The following is a 20,086-nucleotide window of genomic DNA, read 5'->3' as shown; positions in this document are numbered from 1 at the left end:
AACATCTTTAAAATATTGCTCTTGGCTCTCAGTTCTTTCCTGAGGTGCCCAAAGGCCTATCAGGTATACTTTTCATTATACTTTGCTTCAATATTCAAAAATATGTAAGTAAACTATTAATTCTTTTATTATAAACATACTTGAGAAGAATCGACAGCACCAGCTGATTAAAAAATAAAGGGTTAAAGAAAACAAATTTGAACAAGTCCGCCGTGTGTAGCCTAGGAAACAGGCCTTCAGCATGAACTCAAATTTGAAAAATAAGCTATAACACACAAGGAATTTGATGTGGAGTTAAGACCAATTGCTATTCTGAAAATAAATCCCTTTATTTTGACTTTATAGCAATGACAATATTAATGTAATTGTTACCATTAGGAAAGGATCCAATAGCAGCAGAAGGAACACCAGCATATATTCCACGGAAACCACCAGCCTTATTAAAGCCTTGGGGACTCTGCAGCCTGGTTTTAATAGTATCCAGAGGAAATAATATCAAGTCAACAGAGGCACCTGCTACCCCACCGGCCTTTAAAAAAAAAAAAAGAGGGGGGAGGAGAGAAAAAGAAAAAAGGTTAGAATAAAACAAGGTTTTTGCCATTATAGAGCAGGGATAGAAATAAGGCTGTCTTTAAAGTACATATCTTGTATCTTTCTGTCCATGAACTTTTTGAGCATAAAGAACCTTCTATATAAATCTAGAGATTTTCCTAAGAAGATAATAAAAATTGCACTTTATTTTCAAATCAGAAATTTTATACTACAGTTTTTTGGGTTTTTTGTTAGATTTTATTTATTTGACAGACAGAGCCACAGACAATGAGAGGGAAAGACAGAGAGAAAAGTCTTCCATCAGCTGGTTCACTCCCCAAATGGCCAAAACAGCTGGAGTTGCGCTGATCTGAAGCCAGGAACCAGGAGCTTCTTCCAAGTCTCCCAGGCAGGTGCAGGGGCCCAAGGACTCGGGCCATCTTCTACTACCTTCCCAAGCCAGTGAAGAGAGCTGAATCAGAGGAGCAGCAGCCGGGACTAGACTCTGCACGGCACCCATATGGGATGCCAGCACCACAGGCGGAGGATTAACCTACTGAACCACAGTGTTGGCCCCACAGAAGTTCTTTCTAAATGGTTGTTTAGGGAATAAAGTGAATCTATTTAAAAAAAATTTTTTAATTCATTTTTGAAATACAAGGCTCAAAAAAGTAAAAAAAAAAAAAAAAAAAAAGCTTGCAGCATACAAAGACTCCTTCCCATCCTTGGTTCTAATAACAGGTGACCACTTGTCTTGGTTTCCTGTTAAATCTTTTCAGAGTTACTTTAGACCAATACAAGCAAATACAAACCATGCATTTAAAAAAAAAAATGGTATACAATGGGCACTGTTCTGCACTTTTTTTCATTTGCCAGTTCTTTCCATATCAGAACAAATGCACTACTGCTTTTAAACAAGCAGTGAATTTATATAAAAAATTTCAACACCTATGTTTTGAAATAGTTAATGATCATTATGAATCTAGATTTGTTATTTTAAGAATCATTGAGGCCAGCGCTGCGGCTCAATAGGCTAATCCTCCGCCTTGTGGCGCTGGCACACCAGGTTCTAGTCCCGGTCGGGGCACCAGATTCTGTCCCGGTTGCCCCTCTTCCAGGCCAGCTCTCTGCTATGGCCAGGGAGTGCAGTGGAGGATGGCCCAAGTGCTTGGGCCCTGCACCCGCACGGGAGACCAGGAGAAGCACCTGGCTCCTGCCTTCGGATCAGCGCGGTGCGCCGGCCGCAGCGGCCTTTGGAGGGTGAACCAATGGCAAAAGGAAGACCTTTCTCTCTGTCTCTCTCTCTCACTGTCCACTCTGCCTGTCAAAAATAAAATAAAATTTAAAAAAAAAATCATTGAAGGGTTCATGTAATATCCTATTTTTTGTGACCATTTGAAAATTCCTTGATAATTTTTAAATTAAAAGGATATTTTTAAGGAGTTACATTTCTAAGTAAAATTAAAACCTGACTCAAGGGGCCAGCACAGCACTGTGAGGCAGTAGGTAAAGCCACCACCTGAAGTGCTGGCATCCCATATGGGCACCAGTTCGAATCGCGGCTGCTCCACTTCTGATCCAGCTCTCTGCTATGGCCTAGGAAAGCAGTGGAAGATGGCCCAAGTCCTTGGGGCCCTGCATCCACATGGGAGACCCAGAGGAAGCTCCTGGCTCCTGGCTTTGGGTCAGTGCAGCTCTGGCCACTGTGGCTATCTGGAGAGTGAACCAGGGGATGGAAGACCTCTCTGTGCCTCTGCCTCTAAGTCTGCCTTTCAAATAAATAAATAAATCTTTAAAAAAATAAAATAAAAAATATACCTGACTCAAACTAGTTATCTGGTATGTCATGCAGCATACTGCACTGGAGATGCTGCAATTTAAAAACTGATTAAAGGAGTGGGTGTTCTAAGACAATGAGTTAAGCCACCATTTGCAATGCTCGAATTCCACATTGGAATGCCTATTGGAGTCCCGGCTGTTCCACTTCTGAGCCAGTTTCTTGTTCATGTGCCTTGGAAGGCAGATGATGACCCAAGTGCGTGGAACCCTGCCACCCATGTGGTGATCCAGTTGGAGTTCCTGGCTCCTAGCTTCAGCCTAGCCCAATCCTAGTTGTTGTAGTCATTTGGGGAGTAAACCAGTGGAATTTAAATTTTCTCATTGTCTCTTCACGACTCTGTCACTCTGCCTTTCAAATAAATCCGTTTTCAAAAAGAAAGAAAATCCTGACTAAAAACTAAGTTTATGATGATTTTAGTCAAACACATGCAGAATAATGTAAAAAGAGTTTCATCTCAAAGACAAAAGAAGTATCAAAAAATATGAATAGGAAGACAATGAAAAAAAAGTGGTCAAGATCTAAAGGTGCTGTTTAACGACAGAAATCAAAACTGGGCTATACTAAGCAAATACACCTATCAAGAAGAACTCTCTCAACGTGATTCCTACATAGTAACTTTTTAATTGAACTGTTAACTTTTCCTTTTTCCTGTTAACTTTTGAATTCTGAATCCTATGAATCTATTACCTATTTACATAGTCAAACTATACATCTAACAAGACAGATGTGGTGCAGTGGATCAAGCCACTGCTTGGGAGGCACAAATCACATATTGGAGGGCTAGTATGTGTCTGACCCAGCTTCCTGCTGATGCATCCTGGGAGACAGCAGATGAAGGCTCCTTCTACCCGCAGGAAAGGCCCAGATGGAGATCTGGGCTCTTGGCTGTATCCTGGCCCAGCCCTGCCTACTGCAGGCATTATGGGAATAAACCAACATATGTAAGATCTCGCTTCCCACCCTCTTTGCTCTGCCTTTCAAACAGATGAAAATAAGCATTTTACAACACTATACATCCACAACCTGGAAAAAGAATCATCACAGGCAAGGTTCAAATAGATCAGCTGTTTGCACTCTCTGGGCTTACAGAATGCTCCGGTGGAACAAACCCTGGTACCTGTGCTCTGCTTACCATTCCTGTAAGATCACTCCAAGGATTAACTGGAAAAATGAAGTATTCTGATGAAAAATTCAATAACGCCAATGTTTAAATTAACTGGCATAGACCATTCAAAATTAGTTTACACCAGAAAAGTACATTGCCATTAACCATGAATGCTACACTAAATGATCAGTGTAAAAAGCATGAAAGAACTTCAAAGATTTTCCACAAATGGCCTAAAATGATGCTAGCAAAAGAGCACAGTGAGACACCAGTAGAGAGCTTAAAGTAGCACTAACAGAACAGTGACAACAGGTGATTTCTTTCTGGACATAAAGGTGGCTTTTCCAAGTCAAAGGAAACGTCCAAACAAATAATGTAGTAAAGTAAAAATAAATAAATAAGCTTTTTGTCATTCTTCTCACTTACTTTTTAAAGGTTTTTATAGAATCCAGTAAGTAAATCAAGTATTTTGCCTGCCTCACAGCATGGACAGAATAAAGTGAATAAAATCCTGGTGAGAATGTCTGACACAACTGGATTCTTTAAGCACATGCTGCATTTCATTCTAATTTTCTCATTAATCTTAAAAGAAGATTCAGAAAAGTGCTTGCTATCTACTGCTAAATTTTAATCAATAAGTTAATTACTGCTTTAATCTATTTGCCTACTTTGCATTCTTTAACCTTTCACAATTCTTCTGAGAATAAGATTACTAATTCAATCTACTTATCTAGTAAAACATGAATCAAAAGTTACTAATTGCTTCTTGAGTTTCAAACTTCTGCAATTCAAATGTCATTTACATTCATTAGACTGAAGAAAAAAACAGCTAACAAAAAAATCTGAATAATACCTATAATTTGGCCAAACATATTTAAGATTTAAACAATAAAAAATGCTGAAATTTTACATCAATAGTTTTGTACAAAATATACAAGCCAATATCAACTGAATCATATCATATTCTTTTATTTTTCAGCCTGAGAAATTTGTTATGATTGCTTATCAAATAACATATCAGGCAAATGACATCAAGACTTAACAATAGTTTACACTGCAACTGTTTAGGTTAAGAACTAGACAAAATTTAAAAAGAATGTACCACAGACAACCCTGAGCAAGCCTTTTACAGCATAACGATTTATTGCAAACCCAACACCATACAGTTACAATACACATCTCTACCTTAAGTTAAATGTTAAAAAGTGCTGACAGGCCACACAAAGGAAGCATCTAACAGCTACTTTGAAATTACTCTGGGAATTCAAAAGTGTCAGTATTACACCCAAAAAAAACTTTCTCAAAAGGAGGCTGGCAGAACAACATCAACCAAAATATTAATCAGTGCTGCTCAACTACAGGATGAAAACAATTTGTGCAACTTTTTATTTATTTGAGAGTAGGAGAGAGAGAGAGCACCCAGCTATTGGCTCATTAAGCGGCTGCAAAGGTTGGGACTGATTAGGTGCAAAAGCCAGGAGCATGGAACTTAATCCAGGTCTACTGCATCAGTGGCAGGGACCCAGTTACTTACGCTATCACCACTGCCTCCCAGGGTCTGCGTCGACAAGAAGCTGCAGTCGGGAGGCAGAGCTGAGAATCAAACATAGGCACTCCAGTGTGGTCCATTGGCACCTTTAGCTGCTAGCCTAAACACCTGCCCCTCACCTGTGTAACTTAAGTAAAATCAGGGGCCAGTGCTGTGGCACAGCGGATAAAGCCGCCACCTGTAGCGTCAGCATGCCATATGGGCGTCGGTTCGAGTCCCAGCAGCTCCACTCTGCGCCAGCTCTCTGCAATAGCCTGGCAAACAATCAGAAGATGGGCCAAGTTCTTGAGCCCCTGCACCTGTGTGAGAAACGCAAAAGAAACTGCTAGCTCCGGATGGGCCCAGCTCCGGCATTGAGGTCATCTGGAGACTGAACCAGTGGATGGAAAACTTCTCTCTCTCTCTGCCTCTCTATAACTGCGCCTTTCAAATAAATAAACAAATCTTAAAAAAAGAGGGGGGGGGGGTGTAAAATCAACAGAGGCCACTGCCTAAAGGACAGCTAACAAGAACCAGCTGTTAGTTTAACATGGCTTCTTCATACCTCCCTAACATTCTGCTTTCTCTACAACAAGGTGGCCACCACCAATCTGAACCACCGCTCTCACTACAAAACTGCTCCCTCTGCTGTCTCCTTCCCCCATTCACCATTAATTCTCTTACAGAGCTCCCTACCGCTCTACACAAAAGGCAGAGATATCTTGGTAAAATAAAAATTTCACCTTGTCAGTCGCCAGCCTAAATCTTCCATACATTCCAATATTCCTAAGTACAGACAACAAAATTCTAACCCAGGTTAGACAAATGACACTCTGGAAGTGTTGCACTGCATCTACTTCTCACCTGCAACCCCCACTACTTGTCCTTCATGACATACCTCCTTGCCACCTTGATGTCCCCCTTCCTCCATGTCAGTTGATCATTTCAAGAACGTTGGAGATACACTTCCCTAATCTCTCATTCCAGATTTACATCCTCTTGTTTCCAAGTCCTCATCATAATTTTAATTTCACAGTTGAATGTATGATCACTTATTCGTTCAAAGTCTATCTGTCCTAGGAGACTGTGAGATCTGTTATCTGCTTTGTTTACCAATACTTTCCCAGCATCAGCACACAAGTAGGCATTCAAGGGCTAAAATAAAGTCTTAATACATACATTTTTTTTAAAGGATTTTATTTATTTATTTGAAAGAGTTACACAGAGAGAGAAGGAGAGACAGAGATCTTCCATCCGCTGGTTCATTGCCCAAATGGCTGCAATGGCCAGAGCTGGACCGATCCAAAGCAAGCAGCCAGGAGCTTCTTCCAGGTCTCCAACGCGGGTTCAGGGGCCAAAGACTAGAACCATCTTCTACTGCTTTCCCAAGCCATCAGCAGGGAGCTGGATCTGAAGAGAGGCAGCTGGATCTCGAAACAGCGCCCATATGGGATGCTGCCACCGCAGATGGAGGCTTTACCTGATATGCCACAGCACCGGCCCCTTCATATACACTTTTTGGAAAATACTACAAAACCAGCCTTTAAAAGGTACACTGAATTTTAAAAAAAGGACCAAGCAATTTTCAAAAGAAAAATATAAATACCTAAGAAAAATATAAATAATATGCTTTTTCATATGGTCACAAAAAAAAAAAAATCTTCCCAGAGATGGCTTCCATGGCAGCAATTAAGATGCCACTTCGGACGAATGGAGTATCTGGGTTCATATTCTGGTTCTCCTTCCGATTCCAATTTCCTGCTGATGCATATCCTGGAGGCAGCAGACGAAAGCTCAAGCCTTTGGGTTCCTGCAACCCACACAAGGGAGATCAGGACTAAGTTCCAGGCTCCTGGTGCAGCCTGCCCCAGTCCTGGCTGCTGCAAGCTTTTGGGGAGCAAACTAGTACAGGGAGATCTCCATCTGTTTTTACCTTTTGTTTTATTTGAAAGGAAGAGTTACAGAGAGAAAGACAGAGACAGAGACCTTCTATCTGTTGGTTCACTCTCCAAGTGATCGCATCAGTCAGAGCCTTGCCACACCAAAGCCAGGAGCCTGGAACTCCATGCACATCTCCACATAGGTTGCACAGGCCCAAGTACTGGAGCCATCTTCTTCAGCTTTCTCAGGTGTATTAGCAGGGAGCTGGATCAGAAGACGAGTAGCAGGATCCAACCCGGCACTAATATGGGATGCTGGCATTGCAGACGGCAGCTTAGCTCTTAATGTTACGAAACAGGTTCCTTGGATAATTTTTTTTAAAAAAACAATTCATTAAAAAATATTTTCCCGGCCGGCGCCGTGGCTCAATAGGCTAATCCTCCACCTTGCGGCGCCGGCACACCGGGTTCTAGTCCCGGTTGCCCCTCTTCCAGGCCAGCTCTCTGCTGTGGCCAGGGAGTGCAGTGGAGGATGGCCCAAGTGCTTGGGCCCTGCACCCCATGGGAGACCAGGAGAAGCACCTGGCTCCTGCCTTTGGATCAGCGCAGTGCGCCAGCCGCAGCGGCCATTGGAGGGTGAACCAACGGCAAAGGAAGACCTTGCTCTGTCTCTCTCTCTCTCACTGTCCACTCTGCCTGTCAAAAATAAAAATAAATAAAAATAAAAATAAATGTCTTTAAAAAAAAAAATTTTCCCTAGGCCGGCGCAGTGGCTTAACAGGCTAATCCTCCACCTTGCGGCGCCGGCACACTGGGTTCTAGTCTCGGTTGGGGCACCGGATTCTATCCCGGTTGCCCCTCTTCCAGGCCAGCTCTCTGCTATGGCCTGGGATTGCAGTGGAGGATGGCCCAAGTGTTTGGCCCTGCACCCGCATGGGAGACCAGGAGAAGCACCTGGCTCCTGGCTTCGGATCAGCGCGAAACACCGGCCGCAGCGGCCATTGGAGAGTGAACCAACGGCAAAAAGGAAGACCTTTCTGTCTCTCCCTCTCACTATCCACTCTGCCTGTCCAAAAATAAAAAAATATTTTCCCAACTAAATGAGAAAAGTTTAAAAATATGAATAGTTATGGTCACAATTAACAGAAACATTAATGTAACCTATTGGAGGACAATTTGGCAAAATAAAACATTTTAACTATTAAATCCTTTGATTCATTTATTCACGGGTAAATACTGGTAAACAAGAATGCTTACTACAGCAATGTTTGTAATAAAAAACTGAACACAGTCTAAAAGTCCTCCCACAGAAGTCTAATTAAATAGGTTACATCCAAATAACTGATTGCTATACAACCTTTAAAAGAACAAGATCAACTCATACCTACTAGCACAGAAACACGTATCCTTTATCAGAGGAATGATAAATATATGCTGAACAATCCCACTTTTTCAAAAAATCCAATTATTTGTACACTAATTAGAAACTTGGAAGCACACTCACTAAATTGCTACAAGTTGTTACTTCTGTGGAAAGCAACTCATGATCAAAAGTTTTATTACCACCTTGTCAGGTTTTTTATTGATCAAGTTTTATAGATTACCATAAGTATACAAAAGTAAAGCCACTCAAAACTAACATTCTCCTCATGCAAAAATCACTAATAAACTGGCTGCATGTGACACTATGTCTTCTGAAAGTTCATGAAAAATATGTATTGTGCATGAATTTCAACATCTTCTGCACCAAAGTAAACTTAGCTGCTAATTTCATTTTTCCATGAACATTTCAAAGTTCCCTCATATACGAGGACATCAGGTAATCAGCAGAGGCTAATGAAGAACCTCAACCCACAGAGTATCTCCTCCCTACCTTTATCGTACTCACTCCTATCGACCGACTAGTTTTCCAAACACATCCCCAAACTTCTCATTTCTGTGTTTCTGTTTGGGCTTTCTCCCTTGTCTCTTGACTACCACACCAGCAGGGCACCTTCCCTGCCACAGCCCCCACCCCTGTTCCCCTGTTCCTCACCCACCACACACACACACACACACACACACACGCCCTGATTGTATCCATTCTTAAGGCTGCTCACAAAACCTTTCCCACTCCTCCAGACAGAATTACATGCTACTTCCTTCACTTCCCATCCAATTTTAGTCATAGTTCGCTTGGGTTCTAACCATCAGGTCGAACACTAAGAGCCTTCAAAGTAGAAACCAGGCCAGTCATTGTGTCTTGCTAAGTCTCTAACCCAGCACCTCTGATGTCTTCTAAAAAAGGAACTCTAAGATGTGGAGATAATGCTTTGTAAAAGGATGACATATTCAAAAGAAAAACTGCAGCATACTGCTGTGTGGTTGTCCCCATCCTGGTTGCCACCAACAGTGCTACCTGCCTCTGCTACTCCTCACAGCATTCCCGGCTGCATGGACAGCTCTGGGGGCTTTCAGGGTGACTGCTCTGCAGAGTCTGTGTATGACCACCTCCTGAGGGAAAGGACTGTGTGGAAGTTCAGTTCTCTCCAGTGAAACTGTACCCAAAAGTGCAATGATGGTACTAGGATGTGATTTGACTATTTGTATTCTTCTCCAAAAATTCTTTCAGATTAAATACTGCCTTAGAATACAGAATTGGTATCAGACTGACCTGGCTTCGATCTCAACTGAGTCTCCATAGGAAGGCTATTTAACTTCTCTAGGCCAGTATTTCTTCATCTGTGGAGCCAGGAAAATGCCTTCGCCTAGACTCTAAGTCCAAAAAGTCAGGGATTGTCAGGGCCAGCGCCGTGGCTCACTTGGTGAATCCTCCGCCTGCGGCGCCGGCATCCCATATGGGCCCTGGGTTCTAGTCCCGGCTGCTCCTCCTCCAGTCCAGCTCTCTGCTGTGGCCCAGAAAGGCAGTGGAGGATGGCCCAACTGCTTGGGCCCTGTACCCGCAAGGGAGACCAGGAAGCAGCACCTGGCTCCTGGCTGCGGATTGGCGCAGCGCCAGCCATAGCAGCCATTTGGGGAGTGAACCAATGGAAGGAAGACCTTTCTCTCTGTCTCTCTCACTGTCTAACTCTGCCTATCAAAAAAAAAAAAAAAAAAAAAAGGCAGGGATTCTATCTTTGAGGCATTCCATCCACAACCAAGGCCAACAAATACATTTGATTAAACAGGTAAAAGATATTTGATTTTTTATTAATGTTACTCAAATGTTATCTGTATAATACAATATTTTAATACTTAAAGCAACTTTCAACATATAGTATTAAAATTTGTAAGTGGTAACAAAAACCTATCAACAAGTCATTTGCAGCAAAATTATCAAATACTAAAACATTCTAAGTACCACTCTCTCCAATTGAAAGAAACATGAAAAAGGAAAGGCAATGCCTCTCCCAATACTGGAGCTCAACAAGAAACGCCTCTGTCAGCACAGGAGTTCTCAGCTGTGGGCCCAGATGATTGCTGGTCTCCAAGGGTGTCATGCATGTCCCACTGCTCACAAAACTCAGAGTCTACCTGTGTTTAGTGTTTTCCTCCTCACCACAAAAGCAAGCAAAAAAGGAGGACTTCATCACTTAATAAAAATGTGAAAAAGAAGTCCCACAAAGCCACCCTGAGAAAGTGCAGCATAATTTCCAATTTCCTAGAGATTTGGAAGCAATGCTTTCTTAGCAGATATTAACTTCCCTTTACTCCAAGTTGAAACTAGGAAGGCGCTATCCAGAAAAGACTGGAGGGAAACATTGAAAAAAAAAAAAAAAAGAAAAAGAAAATCTTCTTTAAAAGCATACCCAGTGCTTCATTCTCGTTAGCTTTTCTTGCTTCCTTTCCCTCCTAAGAACCCCCAACAGCCCAACCTATTCCTTTACCCCTCCAGGCTTCTTTGCCACAGGTTTTCAGCAGCAGGTGGATAAGTCCAGTAAGACACAAATGAGTACTACACATGCACGTGCATGTGAACACACACACACACAGGAAAAAACACTTTGCATACTGGTCCAGTGGGTTCAGCTTCACATTCAACACCTGGCTACTCCACATCCGATCCAGCTCTCTGATATGCCTGGGAAAGCAACAGGCCCAAGTACTTGTACCAAGGTGGGAGACCTGCATGGAGTTCTTGGCCCCTGGCTCCAGCTTGACTCAGCCACAGCTATTGCAGCCATATGGGGAGCCAAACAGCAGATGGATATCTCTATGTCTCTCATTCTCTGTATCACTCTACCTTTAAAATAAATAAAAGTAAACCTTAAAAAAACAAAAAACTTCTCCCTGTGACATCACCACCCAGACTTTTCAAAGCCAATTCACTGAGGGGGGAAAACACAAATGGTCCTCATTTTGCATAGGACAACAGCACGAATTTCAATAGCCATGGTTTAGCTAAATAATACAAGTCTCCCAATAGCATATTAACTGTAATTTCATTAAGTACAAACTCGTTCTCAGTCTATAGATCACAACACAATTAAAGAAGCCACTTGGGGGTCTGGCGCTATGGCATAGTGGGTTAAGCCACCGCCTCCAGTGCCAGCATCCCATATGGGCACTGGTTCAAGTTCCGGCTACTCCACTTCTGATCTTGCTCTCCGCTATGGCCTGGGAAAATAGAAGATGGCCCAAGCCCTTGGGTCCCTGCACCCACATGAGAGACCCAGAAGAAGCTCCTGGCTTCAGATCAGCGCAGCTCCGGCCGTTGCGGCCAACTGGGGAGTGAACCAGAGAACGGAAGACCTCTCTCTCGCTCTGCTTCTCCTTCTCTCTCTCGCTCTGCTTCTCCTTCTCTCTCTGTGTAACTCTGACTTTCAAATAAGTAAACAAATCTTTAAAAAAAATAAAAAGCCATTGGTGTCAGCACTGTGGCATAGCAGGTAAAGCTGCCGTCTGCAGTGCCGGCATCCTATATGAGCATCGGTTCGAGTCCCAGCTGCTCCACTTCTGATCCAGCTCTCTGCTATGGCCTGGGAAAGCAGTGGAAGATGTCCCAAGTTCTTGGGCCCCTGCATCCATGTGGGAAGTCCCAGAGGAAGCTACTGGCTCCTGGCCTCAGATCGGCGCAGCTCCAGCTGTTGCGGCCAACTGGGGAGTGAACCAGCAGATGGAAGACCTCTCTCTCTCTCCTTCTCTCTCTATGTAACTCTAACTTTCAAATAAATAAGTAAATCTTAAAAAAAATAAAAAAAAAGCCACTGCCCATATGTTATTCAGTTCATCTACAAACAGCAAAGCATGTAGTTATACTACCTTCTCAATTCCCAGTAAAAGAACCACAGTATGTTTTACAAAAATGAATAACCATGAAAGAATGGGTCAACCAGGATGAAAGTGGAAAAAAGAAATGTAAAGTGCTAACACTGAAAGTGAAGTTAAAATCAAACATGAATGGCGTTCTACATGACACAGCTGTCGATTCAAATATAGATACTGCTGTCTTTCAAGAGAATCTAGATACACAACCAGAGGGACTAAGTCAAAAGTTCCAATATAAATGAAGAAGATGGCTGTGATACAGAAGAATAAAGATGTTCCACAGGATGGTACGCTAGCAATTGTCTTTACATTAAAGGAAGTCTTGGGGCAGGTGTTTGGCCAGGTGATAAAGACACCAGTTGGGACATTCACATCCCAAATCAGAGGGCCCAGACTGGAGTTCTAGCTCCAATTCCAATTTCAGCTTCCTGCTAATGAACACTCTGGGAGGCAACAAGTGATGTTTCAAGACCTTGGGCCCCTGCCACCCACACAGGCAACCTAGGTTAATTTCTTGGCTTCCAGCTGGCTCAGACAGGGCCACTATAGCTTGTGGGGAATAAGACAGTGGATGCAAGTGTTCCCTCGCATGCTTGTTCTTGCTCTCGCTCTCAAATATATAAAAGAACTCTAAGAGATAATTCACAATATTAAAAGTACAAAGGATAAAATATTGGAAGTTGATCCGAATTTACAAAGTAGTATGACAAATTGCTACAGCAAAAAAGGAAAAAAAAAAAAAACAAAAAAAAAAAAAACAAAAAAAAACACTTGCTCTTTATTATAAATTACTTGACAAGAAGGCAAGTAACATCCCAACTAGTTGTGCTAAGATTTTCTATTTTTAAAAAAGAGATAAGTTCTTAATGTTTCCATGATTTAAATTACAGCACACTAAACAAGTATTAGCTGTACAATTTTCCCCTACAGACTTAAAATCAACAGTAAGAGTTTGGGGGCCAGCACTGCAGTGCACCAGGTTAAGACACTGCTTCCATCTGGCTGGTAACACCCCAAATGGTTGCAATGGCCAGGACTGGGCTAAGCCAAAGCCAGGAGCCCAGAATTTCATCTGGGTCTCCCACATGGATGGCAGGGATCCAAGTACTTGGACCATCTTCCACTGTTTTCTCAGGTGCATCAGCAAGTTGCTGGATCAAAAGCCTAGAGTAGTACTCACACCAGTGCTCAGATTTGGGATGCCAGCATTGCAAGCCATGGCTTAAACCACTGCAGCACAACGCTGGCCCCCCAAAAAATTCTTAAGGTCATGAAACAATCTTAACTTTCCCCATCTATCATTAAAATCAGTTTGCACAGTTTCAGCTTATAGTCATTTTTATCCTCCAACACTACCATGCAAATCAAGGACTGCCTGTACTTTAAGTAACATAGAACCCAAATTGCCAAAGTTCTTTCCTCTGTAGCCTAGAACTGGTTAAAACTGCGGAGAGGTTGGTTTTGGTTTTATATAAGTCAAAAGGCAGGGGAACAGACGAACTACAGAGTAAACAGAAAAGTTAAGTACTGAAAGAGTAAAGAGGCCGGCACCGCGGCTCACTTGGCTAATCCTCCACCTGCGGTGCCGGCACCCCAGGTTCTAGTCCCGGTCGGGGCGCCGGATTCTGTCCCGATTGCTCCTCTTCCAGTCCAGCTCTCTGCTGTGGCCCGGGAAGGCAGTGGAGGATGGCCCAGGTCCTTGGGCCCTGAGCCCGCATGGGAGACCAGGAGGAAGCACCTGGCTCTTGGCTTCGGATCGGCGCAGCGCCGGCCGTAGCAGCCATTTGGGGGTGAACCAACAGAAGGAAGACCTTTCTCTCTCTCTCACTGTCTAACTCTGCCTGTCAAAATAAAAAAAAAAAAAACAAAAGAGAAAAGACAATCAGGCAGCAAAAAAAAGAGAAGTAAATGAAAGGCATGTTTGTTTTTTTTTTAAATCTAAAGGAGAGGCCGGCGAAGGCCGGCACCGCGGCTCACTTGGCTAATCCTCCACCTGCGGCGCCAGCACACTGGGGTCTAGTCCCGGTCGGGGCGCCGGATTCTGTCCCGTTTGCCCCTCTTCCAGGCCAGCTCTCTGCTGTGGCCCGGGAGTGCAATGGAGGATGGCCCAAGTGCTTGGGCCCTGCACTCCCATGGGAGACCAGGAGAAGCACCTGGCTCCTGGCTTCGGATCAGCGCGGTACGCTGGCCACAGCGGCCATTGGGGGGTGAACCAACGGAAAAGGAAGACCTTTCTCTCTGTCTCTGTCCACTCTGCCTGTCAAAAATAAAATTAAAAAAAAAATGTAAAGGAGAAAAATGTAATCCTACCATCAAAAAAAACTGTTATTTTGGGATATTTCAATCCAACTTTTTTTTATTTTTAACTCAATCGAGGAATATGTTTACACAGCTTCAACTAGGTACAAACAAAAATACATCTGAGTCCACTTCAAAGAGTTCATGGGAAATGGAACTGAAAGGTAAGTTTTTCTGATGCTAAAAAATTTGAAATCCATGAAGTTTTTTCATAATGCCCATTTTCCATGAACTTTCTGAATACCTGCATACAATACTGTGGCTTTTTAAAATTTCATCTTAGAAGCATTTTCCTTATACTCATAGTACACTCTCTTTACAAACAGTATTTTTAGCGGACCAGACTAGTCCAAGGAAGCATTCTCCCTTCATTTGCCCTACCAGTTCCCTTCTAGTCCATGTGTAAGCAGCTTCCTTTTGTCTCCAATTAGTTAAATGTTCTGAACAACTTTAGGCTGCTAATACATAGGTCCAAACTGCTTTCTTAAAAGCACACACTGATCAATATGCTTTTTAATTTTTCTGACGAGCCATGCTGTGGCTTACATGAGAACATTTCAAGGGCTCTCCCCTTTCTCAACACTACACCCCTTCCATCAACCTCACGATCAAAGCTTTAGAAAGGGAGCATTTCTCTGACTGCTACAGGCCAAGTTCTGTACTGAATTTATCACGTTATCTCATTTAATCCTGACTGAGTTTCTAGCCTTCAGCAGTCATCAGGCTTGCCCTTCATCCATTCATGCAACATGCAGTCTGAGTGCCTGTACTGCGGCAGGCATTGGTAACATGGTAGCAGGTACAACAAAGCTTCACAAGACTCTTCAGCCTGCCTCAAAGCTACTCTCAGACTTAAAAAGCAGCAACTCGGGGCAGCACTGCAGGTAAAGCTGCCACCTGCAGTGCTGGCATCCCATATGGGCACCAGTTCAAGTCCTGGCTGCCCCTCTTTCCAACTAGCTCTCTGCTATGGCCTGGGAAAGCAGTAGAAAATGGCCCAAGTCCTCGGGCCCCTGCACTTGTGTGTCAGACCCGGAAGAAGCTCCTGGCTTCGGATCGGCACAGCTCCAGCCATTGCAGCCAACTGGGCTATCACCCAGCGGACAGAAGACCTCTCTCTCTGCCTCTCTTTCTCTCTCCGTGGAACACTTTCAAACAAATAAATAAATCTCAAAAAACAAACAAACAAAAAAGTAGCCACTCCATTTCTGAACTACTTTGATAATAAAGTTTTTAATGACTCACATATTTCAAATACAACCCAGTCTTATCCACGGCCCACAAACCCACCTTCAGCAGGCTGTGACTACCTCTCTGATATCAACCTTATCAAACAACCCTTACCTACTGAGGCTCAGCTACCACTCAGACATCCAAGCTCTCTCTACCTGAGGATTTATCAAACACTGCTCCCCTTGAGTGAACTTTCCCATCTGCTTATCACAGTGTTTCACATCTTTTCATCCTTTAGGTCTTAGCCTACATGTCACTCCTCAGAACCTTTCCTGTGCATGCCATCTAAAATACTAGTAGCTTCTCCAGCACTGCTCTCTATGACAGCTTCAGTTCATTTCTTTCATAGCACTTAGAGGTGCTGCAACTGCGTTTTATTGGTGGGCCTTTCTCCCTCTACTCAAGACATGGTTTGGTTCACTCACCACTGCATCTCCACTACAGAGGCCAGGAGGCAAAGGAAATGGCAGATAAACTGTGGGCTGAATGAATAAAATGGTTTTCCTTTAGCTGGTGTAAGCACTACCTTCTTATAACTTCAACCCACTGATTCCCCCCACCCCCACCCCTTCGCTATATATATATCCTGGGGTACTTTGTAAAACCATTCCTTTCTTCTATTAACTCTAACACTCACCAGGTTTTGCTACTGTTGCTGAGTTTGAAAACAATATCAGGAAACAATCAAGAGCACCTGGTTGGAATCTAAGCCCTAACACATAGGCATATAAAATGGGTTTCCAGGAGGAACTGATCATGGCGCAGCAGGTTTAGTTGTGTGGGATGCCTGCAGCCCATAACACAATGGCTGGTTTGAGTCTTACTACGCCATATTTCTGAGCCAGCTTCCTGTTCATGTGCCTGGAAGGCAGCAACTGATGGTCCAAGTATTTGAGTGCCTACCACTCATGTGGGAGATAAGGATGAATTTCCTGGCTCCTGACTTCAGCCTGGCTCAGCACGGCTGTTACGGGCATTTGGGGGAATCAATCAGCAGGTGGAAGACATTATTATTTCCATCTCTGTCACTCTTCCTTCAAACAAATAAGCAAATTATTTTAAAAAGGCAGGGGCAGAAGGGAATCTCACGTGTATCACTTTGGACAAGTAGCCTCTCTACTACAATTTGCTCATTTGGAAAACTAAAAAGATTGCAATTGCTTGAGAATAGTTATTACATATGCTAAGAGTCAACACCTGAATATTGACAAAACTGCTATCTCACCAGGCCCAAAAGAAACCTACTTACAAGCGGTAATGTATTTCTTTATTTCTCAAGACCTAGTTTACAGAAGTTTGAGCACATCAATATTTAAAAGCCATCATCCACAAGTCTGGCCAAGACACCTCTTTCTTCCACATATGCCCATTATACCCTGAAGCCGGCCCACCTGTCAATTATCCCAACAGTCATCTGACGATTCCATGGCAACACCTGACCTCTATGAGCAGGTCTATCTTGTTCACCATGTTATCTCCAACACCTGCAACTCCAAACAGTGGGAAATTGAATGAACAAATGCCTCTGGGCCTCCATTTGCCCAGTGAAGAGGCATTTTTAAAACTACCTGTCTGCCTTTGCCCACTACCCCACCGTGAAAATGTCATCAAGCAATCTCTTGTTCACTGCTGTATCTAATATCCCCTACTGTGCCTGCCATAATAGACACTTCGAAACATTCATTTGTGAAAGGATCTTTTTTGTTTCAGTTTTTGAGGTTTGAAGTGTTGATTCACATAGCTTTCTAAGGAACTGGCTGGCTGCTGACTCCAGAGCACAGCTACTTGTGCCTATGGATATATTTCCAAACCCTATGCTTGGAATAAACAAATAAATTGTGCTTGGAATAAATAAATTATGCTTCAATGAGTGAATGTCAATTTCTAATATTAAAAAAGCAACACGGGTGGCCTGTGTTGTGGTATAGTGGTTTGAGCAGCAGCCTGTGAAGCTAGCATCCCATATGGGTGCCAGTTCAATACCCGGCTGCTCCACTTGGATCGCCTGAGAAAGCAGCAGAAAATGGCCCAGGTGCTTGGGCCCCTGCACCCACGTGGGATATCCAGATGAAACTCCTGGCTCGGTCTGGCGCAGCCCTGGCCATTGCAGCCATTTAAGGAATGAACCTGCTGAAGGAAGATGGATCTCTCTCCGTAATTCTGCCTTTCAAACAAAATAAATATTAAAAAAAAAAAAACCCTCACAGCACGGTTACATTATATAATGGAAGCTCTTCTCTTTAAGCGAACACGCGTAAAACAAAGACCCAAGCACCCCCAGTTCTCTTCTCTCTTACAACCGAGCAGAACAGACGCGGCACTGGACCAGGTCCGGCGGCGGCCTGGGAACGCGGAGCCCAGGGTGACCCGAGGGCAGTCCAGCGCTCAACACCGGAAGAAAAAGCCGGAGCAGAAACGCCCTCACGGACTCCAGCGGCGGATTTCGGCAGCCCAACGAGCCCAGCCCACCGCCCTGCACTCACCACCAGTGACGCTGTGAACCCCGGCGGGTCCATCGCTCCGCAAAGCAGGTTAACGCTATAACTCGAGACTGAGCAGAGGCGAGTCACGGCCCCATGGTCTGCGCGCAGCCATGTTGGAGGCGGGGCTTGTCTTGGCTGACTTCCGGGATCCCGTGACGTCAGACCAAAACAACTGCACGTGTAGCTCTCGGGGCTCTGAGCCCGGAGGAGGGCGGGGTCTGGCCGGGTCTCGCGGCTCATTTCTGCTCGCGTTTCCCGCCTTAGCCTCAGGAAGCAGCTAGGACAAACTCTCGCGAGCAATTTTGACACTGCGTGAGGGCACGGTGATTCTAAATAGAAGGGGGGGCTGTTTCAGGATCTGACTTGGAGTTTCTTAGCATCCACATGGGTTATTTCTTGGTCTTAAATGTACACATTTTGCCTGCATTTCTGGTGAATGAACTCATTATCAAATGATTATATAAAGACAGAAAAAGACCTCAAAAATTTCCTTGAGTTGCAGCTAACTTTCTCCTCTTACCGGCAGTTTTTACACTGAATATTACTTGAACTTATTCATCTGCTCGTCTGGTTCTCTTATTCCTGTGTACACCTGGAAGCCCCCGTTAATTCAAGTTTCTCGGAATGAGCACGTCTTTACACTTAAACAAATAAACGCTTTCAGACCTTACATACGTTTTAAGGACCAGCTGTCTTTTCATCGTGATGTTAGGTGATTGACAGGCATTTTCTTACGTAATTCTCACACCCTATAAGGTAACCATTATTTTCATTTTACAGGAGATTCTGATGCTCTGAGAACTAGCAAACCCAAAGCTGCAGCAAACATAACAGAGCCAGGACTGAAGTTTTACCTGGTGCCTTCATCATTGTCCCTCAAAACCCTCACAATAGTCTTGGTAGACTCCGGTGTGGCCTTTATGTAGTCCATCATTGAGACCATTGTCAGAATCATTGCTCTTCTAGATAAGATCTGGTCTAGAAATAATAAGAATCGCTTTAGGATTGTGTGGGATTCAAATTCTGAGTTATCAACTACTGGGTTTGGGCATCCTGTTCTAAGATTGGGTCCCTCCCCCTTCTGTAACTTCTTCATATGATATTCCTACAGGTTAAATGACATAATGCATTCAAGTCCTTGGCCTGGTTCATGGCTCACAGAAAACATTTCCTAGGGGCCAGTGCTGTGGTGTAGCTGGTAAAGCCACTGCTTGCAGTGCCAACATCTCATATGGGCACCGGTTGGAGTCCCAGCTGCTCCTCTTCTGAACCAGCTGCCTGCTAATGCACCTGGGAAAGCAGTAAAGGATGGCCCCTGCACCCACATGGGAGACCCAGATGAAGCTCCTGGCTCCTGGCTTCAGATCGACTCAGCTCTGGCCGTTGCAACCTTTTGGGGAGTGAACCAGCAGATGGAAGATCTCTGTCTCTATCTGCCTTCCCCTGCCTCTCCCTCTCTGTAACTCTTTAAAAATAAACAAAATAAATCTTTAAAAAATATTCTGTAAAGATGATGGTACTACCCTTTTCCTGCTCAAGATATCTTCCCTCTTCAGCCCATGGGGGGATGGTCCTGCTATTTCTTACCGTGGTGCACACCATCAGCTGCAGTCTGCTGTCACCCTTACCACTGAAAGGACTACTCACAGAGATGCATGCTCAAGCATCCTACTTTCCTTCTATGCCTGAAGAATATTTCTTAGCCCTTTCCCTCTCAAAGCAATTTAGTTGACCTCCTCTTGACTCTTTTTTTTTTTTTTTTTTTTTTTTGACAGGCAGAGTGGATAGTGAGAGAGAGACTGAGAGAAAGGTCTTCCTTTTTGCCGTTGGTTCACCCTCCAATGGCCGCTGCGGTCGGCGCATCTCGCCGATCCGAAGCCAGGAGCCAGGTGCTTCTCCTGGTCTCCCATGAGGTTGCAGGGCCCAAGGACTGGGACCATC

At 43.8% G+C, this 20,086-nt stretch overlaps 1 protein-coding gene across 3 annotated transcripts in view; it reads right to left on the bottom strand.

Moving 5' to 3' along the window:
- The window catches only part of SLC25A26 (solute carrier family 25 member 26), a 141,344-nt gene extending 123,079 nt beyond the window's left edge, over window positions 1–18,265 (bottom strand). For 2 of the 3 annotated variants that reach the window (XM_062201231.1, XM_062201232.1), the window contains exons 1-2: window positions 18,146–18,265; window positions 373–529 (exon numbers count right to left, since the gene is read on the bottom strand). In XM_062201231.1, coding sequence (XP_062057215.1) covers window positions 373–529; window positions 18,146–18,178 — 190 coding nt within the window. In that variant the 5' untranslated portion in view covers window positions 18,179–18,265. The remainder of the gene's footprint in view (window positions 1–372; window positions 530–18,145) is intronic. The other variant, XM_062201233.1, reaches the window with a different exon arrangement.
- Between the last annotated feature and the right edge of the window lie 1,821 nt (window positions 18,266–20,086).

The sequence above is a fragment of the Lepus europaeus genome, chromosome 9, assembly GCF_033115175.1.
Source record: "Lepus europaeus isolate LE1 chromosome 9, mLepTim1.pri, whole genome shotgun sequence".
Classification (NCBI taxonomy): Eukaryota; Metazoa; Chordata; class Mammalia; order Lagomorpha; family Leporidae; genus Lepus; species Lepus europaeus.
This window is presented reverse-complemented; position numbering and strand designations above follow the sequence as displayed.